Source organism: Phoca vitulina, unplaced genomic scaffold, assembly GCF_004348235.1.
Source record: "Phoca vitulina isolate PV1807 unplaced genomic scaffold, GSC_HSeal_1.0 scaffold52, whole genome shotgun sequence".
NCBI classification, from domain to species: Eukaryota; Metazoa; Chordata; class Mammalia; order Carnivora; family Phocidae; genus Phoca; species Phoca vitulina.
This window is the reverse complement of record NW_022589755.1, coordinates 9380054-9388577: the sequence shown is the minus strand read 5'-3', so window position 1 is coordinate 9388577 and position 8524 is coordinate 9380054. Positions and strand designations below refer to the sequence as shown.

Here is an 8524-nt window from a genome sequence, read left to right as displayed (position 1 = left end):
GCACCAAGCAAATACTTGTTGAAGGAGTGAGTGAGTGAGTGAATGAATGAATGAATATCTGACTGATGAATAAGTGCATGCGTGATTAAATACCTGAGTGAGCAAATGACTGAATGGGAGAATAAGCAAGTGAAGGGGAGAGATCCAGGATGATTTTCATCATCTTTTGGAATCATCTTTGATACTCCCAGTAAAAGTGTAACCGTGGGAAGAGACCCACGTGGCGGAGATTGAACTGTGAAGCTGAGGATTGCAGCGATGTTATTAGGCGCTGGCCCGAGGGACGTTGTCCCCGACAACCCGCTCTAATGTCCAGTCTGATGGGAATATAAAACGGGAACTCCGTCGCCCGAAAGGTGGAATTGAACCACTCTGTCGCTAGACAGCTACAGGTTTGAAGCCTGCACCCCAGACCACTGAGGATCATCCGGGCAAGATACAGTTTCCTCCACACAGCTATATAAAACTCAGAACCCGCTATCTTTTTACAGTTATGGTCACATAGTTTGGGAGGGTGTGAGATTGTTGACTCCCATATCTATAAATTCCCGCCAACTACGACATATATCCTTCCAAAACGTTACCTTTTTCTTGCATGGGCATGAATCATCCTCGCTTTGGAAACCGTCTTCATTTGCATAGCGCCGCGCATTCTGGGAAGCGGCGGTCGAGGACCGGGCCCACTCGTCTCTAGAGGTTAAAGGGCCCGAAGCCCCTTTTTCCAAGTGAGAAGTTTGTTTTTTAAAAGGAGAAAGTCATAAGTCGGCTTTCAGAAGCCCCTTCTCTGAAAAAATCCGAGTACGAGTGAGCGAGTTCCTGCTAGAGTTTGATTTAGCCCAGCCCCGGAGACTCCGTGTAGGCGGTTATGGGGCTGGTGCGACACCTGCTGTTCCTTTGTGGAACTTCAACGACCTACAGAGTCCCATGTTCATGCAAACATTTATATTGAGCGCCTACTAAGTCCCAGGCACCGTCCCAGGCAGCGGGGTGACAGAAATTCTGTCCATATTGAGTTTAAGACACTAGAGGTCATCAATTTCTGCACCTGTATTTTATGGCCAAGGAAACGGAGGCTTAGAAACGGATAGTACCGTACCCCAGTTCACACAGTCCATCCACCTGGGGGAATCAAGCCTGCGCCATCCTAATTATCATTACAAAAAAGGCGGACCCTTTTATAATCTAAGTCAGTGATCCTTTGACAACACTATCGTTCCGGACCACATGAAACCTACCCAGGGCTTCCATCTCAGAGTAAAAGTCAGTGTTCTCACCACGGCCCTACAAAATCCCTATATTCAAGGGCACCTGGGTGGCTCAGTTGGTTAAGTGTCTGCCTTTTTATGATCCCAGCGTCCTATGATCAAGCTCCCCATGGGGCTCGCTGCTCAGCGGGGAGCCTGCTTCTCTCTCTCCCTCTGCCTGCAGCTCCCCCTGCTTGTGCTCGCTCTCTCTCTCTCTAAGAAATAAATAAAATCTTAAAAAAAAAAAAAAATCCCTATATGCTAGTTCCTTTCACTCCTCTGACCCCATCTCCTATTCTGCTTTCCTCATTTACTTGGCTGCTGGTATGCAGATCTCCTGCTGCACCCACTAGGCATCAGGCATGCTTCTTTCTCAGAGCCATTGTGTTTGCTGATCCCCCTGCTTGAATCTCCTTTCCTCCACATGTCCACTGACTCCCTTCACTCTGTCCTCTGCTCAAATACCACCACCTGGTGAGGTCTTGCCTGACCACTCAGTTTAAAATAGCAAGTCCTGTCACTCCATCCCCTTACCCTGATGGACTTTTCTCCATCGCTCTGAGCCCCACCTACCATATACCGTGCTTATTCTCTGTCTGCTCCCACTAGAATATCACTTCCATGAAACTATGGACTTTGTTTTGTTTTTTTTCTGGGTCCCTACTGTCTAAAGAGTGCTTGAGAATTTAGCACATGCTTGATAAATGTTTGTAGGATAAATATAAGATTATTACATTATCCTTCTCTGAGGCTCGGTTTCCGCATCTGGAAAACAAGCTTAGTACAACTCATTTCACTGGAGGAATCACAATGAGCAGATAGATATAAAAGTTTGGGAAGCACTTAGTAAAGGCCATTTCAAACTCCAACCTATTTCCAGCTTCTAGTGAGGGTGGGCTCACTAGAAGCCAAGGATGGGCTTGGGGGCTTTAGCCACTCTTGGACCCATAATTTCAACCAGTCCCTCTTCCTCCATCCTTTTTTTTTAATAGTTTTTTGTTTGTTTAATTTTACTTTTAAGTAATCTCTGCACCCAATGCGGGGCTTGAACTCACAACTCTGAGATCAAGAGTGGAATACTCCACTGAGCCGGCCAGGTGCCCCCCTCCGTTCTTCGTTACAAAGTGACACTATCTTCTGGAAAGTGTGAATAACAGCATCTTTTGGAAATCTCGCTATTTTTTAATTTGGAAATTGAAAACCTGGTCCCTGCTTGGCAGATCTAGATCCAAGAGAAGCCCCCTTAAGCCCTCTTTTTTTTTTTCTTTCCTTTTCTTCTTTTTTGTTACATGGCTGCTGCTAGGCAACCCCTCCACACACAAAGACAGGCTGTTAACTACTAGCCCTGCAACATCATTATCTAGCTCCTAAAATGTGACATGCGTCGCTAGACAAGTGAGATGATTTTAGGTGATGCACGAACATACAGTTTAAATGTTAATAGTTCTGTGTTTATTTTTACTGTTACCTTCTATTCCTGGCAAGTGATACTGACTTTCTTGGTGGCGAAGTAACATTTCTTTTTAAAAGATATTTGTTTTATTTTTAATTAACCAATTTAAAGAAAAATATTAGATGAAAAGCAGAACGGGTGATAGAAAGATCATGACGGGAGGACCGAGATTCAGGAAACAATCTCATAGCTCACAAGCAGCTTCTGGTCACTGGGCATTTAGTATATGCCAAGTGTTTTCCATGTCCATGCGGTTATGGTGACAGTTTTCCATTTGAAAATTCTGCTTCAAGAGGTGAAGTCACTTGCTCAAGGTCACACAGGCAAGAGGTAGTGAAGCCGGAATTCAAATCCAGGTCTGTGGGTCATTAGAACCCAGTCCTGCCTCCTTCTCCCTAGGTTTTGGAACCCGAGGCCCAGGAAGGCCATGAGGCTCTTTACTGGGTCCCAAGGCAAGCGGACAGAGAGAGGTGGTTGGATGAGAGACATTTGAGAGAGAGGATAGACATGGCTTCCTGACTTACTAGATGTTGGGACTGAGGAAGTAGGAATCCAGGGCCATACCGAGGTCTCTAGCCTGATGACAAAGTGGCAGAGCAGACATCCCTGAGCTGGAAATCAGATAGGACAATAAAAGGTTTGGATAGGTCTGTGGAGGGAGCCGTCCAGAAGGCACTTGGGCACGGATCTGGGGCTCAGGTGAGAAGGCTGCCTGGCAGGCAGAGTGTGGGGATCGACTAGTGATGTCTGCCTTGGGCACAGGCATGGAAAGCGGCTGTCAAAGCCTTGGCTAGCCCTGGGACGGAGGGTCTCTCAGCATCTTCCCCTCAATCATTTCATAATGTAAACAGATTAGGAGGGAGCTTCTTCTGGATAGATGGGGAAGGTTCCTCCTTGAATACCACTTGGGTGCTTTTCGGTGCAGGAAGGTGAAAGCTGGAGGAGGCTGGAAGCACAGGAGGCCTTGGGTTTTCCACAGGAGTCTTTATTACAGTGTAAATCCAAGCTCAGGCCTCCCCTGGGCCCCATGCAAAGCCCTGGCTTTGGGGCTAGTGGCGTCCAGGAGACACCAATCTCTCACGGCGCCTCCAGCCGTGGGGTCACGGAAGTGCAGGGCGGGTGCCCTATCTAGGCAACTACAAGTCCCAGCAGGCGCCGCAGCCAAGGTGCCTCGCCTTTCCGGGGCTCCTAGAGCAGAGCCTCTTGGGAGACGTAGTCCTGGCCGCCCAGGCAATTTGCACAAACTCCCTGGTGATCCAGAAACCCACCGGGAAATGGCTCGGGAAATGGCTCGGGCGGAGGCGGAGGGAGGGTGGGGATGGAAGGGAGATGGAGTTGGGCAGAGAGCTGCGGGGGATGGGGGCAGGCGTCCCGAGGGCAGAGACACCCCTTTCATTCGGCTTTGGCTTTGGATCCAGAGACTGCGGCTGCTGCCGAGGCCAGGGCTCCGGACCCTGGGATCTTAGCTCGGATCCTGAGGGAGAAACAAGTGGAGTCACAAGGTGGGGCAAGTGACCCATAGGAATCTGAGAACTAAGGGGAAATCTGGACGTTGGGGGGCGTGGGGGGGGGGGAAGTAGCTGAGTGCCCAAAGCCAGCCCCTGCCCTCCACCTAATGACCTCGTTGGAATTGTCTTTGGGGAGGGGGCATTAACCCCAAGAGATTTAGGGACAGGTAATATCTGGGAAAAAATCCCTAAGCTTCTCCCCTCCCCATCCCATCCATCTCCATCCCCTGTCCTTACTTAGCTTTGATGTGGCTCAACTGATTGGTCACCAATCCCACATACTGGTCCATCTGGGCCTGGGAGACCAAGAAGGAGAGATTGGAGGGGTTCTTCTCCCCGATTCATTCAGGAGGCTGCTTCCTCCCCCACCTCCAAATGAGAAATTGGGGAGAGCGGTCCACTACTCCACCTTCAACTCCAAGCCTACTAAAATAGCCTTGGAAGTCAGAAGCTGAAGCTGAAGCGTCAGCCGCTTGGGCCAAGTTCTGTGTGGGAAATGATGTCAGGTAGACACACGGGAATTTGCCAGTAAGTCTGTTTCCTGGGCATGACTATGAATCTTTGAGTGAGTTGTATGTGCGTGTGTCCGTATGCGTGAGTCAGGTGAGAGTGTGGGGTATTGGTGTTTGTTGTCAAGTCCGTGCGTGGACTGACTTAAATACTAGTCGAATTCACAGTGTGACCGGCTTTGAGAGTCTTGGTGATTCCAGCATGTGAGGGAGTTCGTACTATCTCTGGCAGGCATGTGGATCACTGGGCTCTCAGCCGTGCCAGAGAAGAGAATGTCAGTCCATCTGCCTGTCTCTGGATAGGATATATGTCAGTTGGCCTCGGTTCTCTCAGTGTTCTGGGCAACAGCCGTCCCACCCGATGTTGACTGTCCTTGCAGTTTTGGGGTGAAAGCATCGGTTTGTCCAGCTGACTTAGGTTGGCCCATGTCAGCCGGATCCTGGCTCTGCACAGAGGGCACCAATCAAAGTGCTTATCTCTGGCTGTTGAAACATATTCAACATGTTGAAACTCTTGTCTCTGGCTGGGACATGTTAGTAGGACACTGGCTGTGGCTGGGGTGGGGGGGTTGGGGGTGGGGGGAGTCAGACCACCCATGTTTGGCTGGGACACTACCAAATGAGGGCCTGTCACACCCACCTGGTGTTGCCGGTACAGCAAGGGGACAGTGAATAAACAGATCACTCCTGCAGGCACAGAAATGGGGGGGGTCAGGGTTCCCCCAAGAGTTTAACAGCTCCATCTAGAACCCCATCCCCCAGGAAACCCCAGTGACCCACCTCCCCACCCCGCCCCCCACAGCCTTCCCAGCTCACCCAGAATGAGAAGAGTCAAACCATTGAAGACGGCACCCACAAAGGTCAAGATGTAGAAGAGAAGGGCCAGCTGGGGGAGAGGGTCAGGGTCAGCAGAGCCCTCCCCAGGCCGTGAACTTCCCCAGCAATGGCCCTCCTACCCCCCAGGGACAGCCAGGTGAATGCTGGGAACCCAGGAGGGAGGGTTTCGAGGCACCTTGAGGGAGTCCACGAGGTCTTCTACCAGGAAGAAATGCCGCAGCTGGATGGCCATAGAGACCACTCGGGAGGCAATCTGCTGGGACAGACGTTCCATCTGCTCCCGAGTCAGGGTCAGGTCCACATCCAGATAGGCCCTGGGAGGACAAAGGGGTGTCAGGCACCTCAATGTGTGGACCAGCCCAGGCTGAGGGGTGTGGCTAGGACAAGGGCAAGAAATAGGGGTTTGAGGAGACGGCCAGATGTAGTGGGCTACGGTCAAGGTCAGGGGCAGGAGACGGGAATCAAGGATTAAGGGTAAGAGATTCGGATCAGAGGTTAGGGCTGGAATTCAGGGTCCGAGTCAGGCTGGAGTCAGAAACAAGGACAGGATGGGTCAGGGTCAGCATGAGTGGTGCCTGACTGGAGGTCAAGGGTCAGACCAGCCCTTCGGTCCACACAGAGGTCTAGACGGAGGTCAAGGTTAGGGGCCAGGCGTGCTCACTGGAAGGGGTTGGCGCCGTCCCCCCGGTTCACGGCCTGCAGCACTTTTCGGTAAACCCTGAGAGAGATGGTGCCACAGAGCAGCGACAGGGCCACGTGGGCGGTCACGGACACGATACTAAAGTGCAGGAGGCAGAGCAGGGAGACCATGAGGCCTGTGAAGACCACTCCGGATGTCCTCGTGTCCTTCCAGTACAGCAGGTCCGCCACTGTGGAGGGAGAGGGGGCCGGGCAGTCAGGCTGGGCTTTGCACCTGGCCTGGCTGATCTCTTCACCTCCTGCTTCCTGTCTCAGGGCTGAACCTTGACCTCTTGACGCACCTGGCCCGCACGTGAACTCAATTTCCCAATTTCTAGTTATCTTCTTTAATTCCCAGCTGCTTCCCCTCTTCTGGAAAACCCAAATTAACCGTCTAGTGAGTCCCCTTAATCTCAGTCCTGCCCAGAGGTTATGTGTGGATACAATTTTTGGTCATTATTTATGAAAAATGGGATCATCTATACACTTTTCTGCCTCACGCACATCCCACTCTTTTCCCTCCTAGAATTCCCTCCTCATCAGTTGGAAGAGCTCTTGATTCATTCTTTATAAGGGCTCCACAAGATTCCGGCATGTGGCTGCACCACGTTCATTTCATTCAACATTTATCTATTGCTGGGTCATTCACTTGGTTTCTTAACCTCCATTCCTCAACAGTGCTGCAAGCACCAGCCTTCTACGGATATTCTTACCTCCCTGCAGAGAGGTTCTATTTCTGAGATAGAATCCCAGAGGTGAAATGGCTGGGTGGACTAGTTCTGTGTTTCTGAACGTCATAAATATTATCAGATTGCTTGTTAGCAAACCTTAACAATTTTCATTTCCATGAGCAACTTGGACATGATCTTTTTCCAGCATCCTGCCCAACAAGGGGTGTTATTGTTCTTTTTCTTTTTTGCCAACCTGACAAGTGTAAAGTGGTATCTTCTTGATACTCCCACCCACATGCACTTATTCTAAGTCCTAAACGCATTAATAATATCATCCTCCTTTCTACGCCCTGATTCAAATTTCTGAGCCCTTTCTGAGATGCTAAATTCACCTCACAAGCCCAACCTGAGCCCTGATCTCCAGACTCCGTTTCACTTTTTTTTTTTTTTTAAATGGGTTCCGTGCTCAAGGTGGAGCTTGAACTCACCACCCAAGATCAAGAGTCAAGATCAAGAGTCGCATACTCTACCCACTGTGCCCCTCCAATGTTTCATTTTGCCCATCTAAACGTTAACAGCCTTCCCAATAATGTGACCCCATCTCAGCCCTGGACCGGTAGCCCAATACCCTCCACCCTCCCACCCTCACTCTGATCAAATTCTGACCCGTCCCCCTCAGAGTCTGACTCCCCTCACTTCTGTATCGTCCTTACACAAACACTCCCATCTACCTCGAACTAGGGCAGGCCTCCCCCTACCCGCAATGCAGGGCCCTTCCCTTGCAGCCTCCCCAAGGCCTGTGCCAGTGGGTGGGGGAGGGGCCGGGTCGCCTGAGGCGGGGGCTAAGTTTAGGCACGCTGGGGGGAGGGGGGGGGCCTGGCCCGCAGCTGTGTTGGCCTATCCAGGTCCTGAGTGACAGCGCCGCCTGGGCCTGAGACTGGGGGAGGGGGCCTCCCTGCTCTTGGGCCCCAAAGCTTCGGCTCGGGGTGAGAGGGGACCCCACGCTCCCTCCACTCCCTCTCTAGACACCCCCTCACCCCCCCAGCTTCAGCCTGCAGCTGTGGGGAATCTGGGACCAGTAGGAAACATACCCGCAGATTTGGGGGAGATAAGAGAGAATCTGGACCCATTTACGCCATCCCCCAACCCCGGTCCCAGCAGCCCGCTCCGCAAGCCCACCTTTACTCCCCATCTCCGCTCCGAGTGAGAGGCTGTGGACACCGCTACTTCTCGGGGGATTTCGCCCACTTCAGTGGAACCCGGAGGGAAGGAGTAAGGGGCGGGGCCCCTTTGTACCCAGCCAATGGCTCTCCATAGAGGTGGGGACAGTTCCAAAAAGGGGTGGCTCTCTTTGTAAACACCCAAAAGCAGTGATGTCTATAATCACCATGGCCGTTCGTGGAGGCTTAGCGTTATTTTAGAGGAAGGCGGGCTCTCTTCGCAACTGGCCAACGGATGCGGTCAGGGAAGAGGAGCGTTTTAAAAAGGCGTAGAGTTTACTTGTAAATGTCCCATGGCCACAACCAGAAGACAGCCTTATTTTTTCAGGGATTTGTCCCATCCAAAATCAGCCTCTAGGAGGAGCACTCCAAAAGAGGGATTGTTTTTTGTTGTTTTTTTTTTT

General features: G+C 51.2%; 1 protein-coding gene across 1 annotated transcript in view; it reads right to left on the bottom strand.

The window, feature by feature from the left end:
• Positions 1 to 3671: 3671 nt before the first annotated feature.
• The window catches only part of RTN2 (reticulon 2), a 7990-nt gene continuing 3137 nt past the window's right edge, over positions 3672 to 8524 (bottom strand). The window contains exons 5-10 of the mRNA XM_032388695.1: positions 6213 to 6420; positions 5727 to 5865; positions 5531 to 5600; positions 5355 to 5401; positions 4443 to 4501; positions 3672 to 4171 (exon numbers count right to left, since the gene is read on the bottom strand). Coding sequence (XP_032244586.1) covers positions 4090 to 4171; positions 4443 to 4501; positions 5355 to 5401; positions 5531 to 5600; positions 5727 to 5865; positions 6213 to 6420 — 605 coding nt within the window. The 3' untranslated portion in view covers positions 3672 to 4089. The remainder of the gene's footprint in view (positions 4172 to 4442; positions 4502 to 5354; positions 5402 to 5530; positions 5601 to 5726; positions 5866 to 6212; positions 6421 to 8524) is intronic.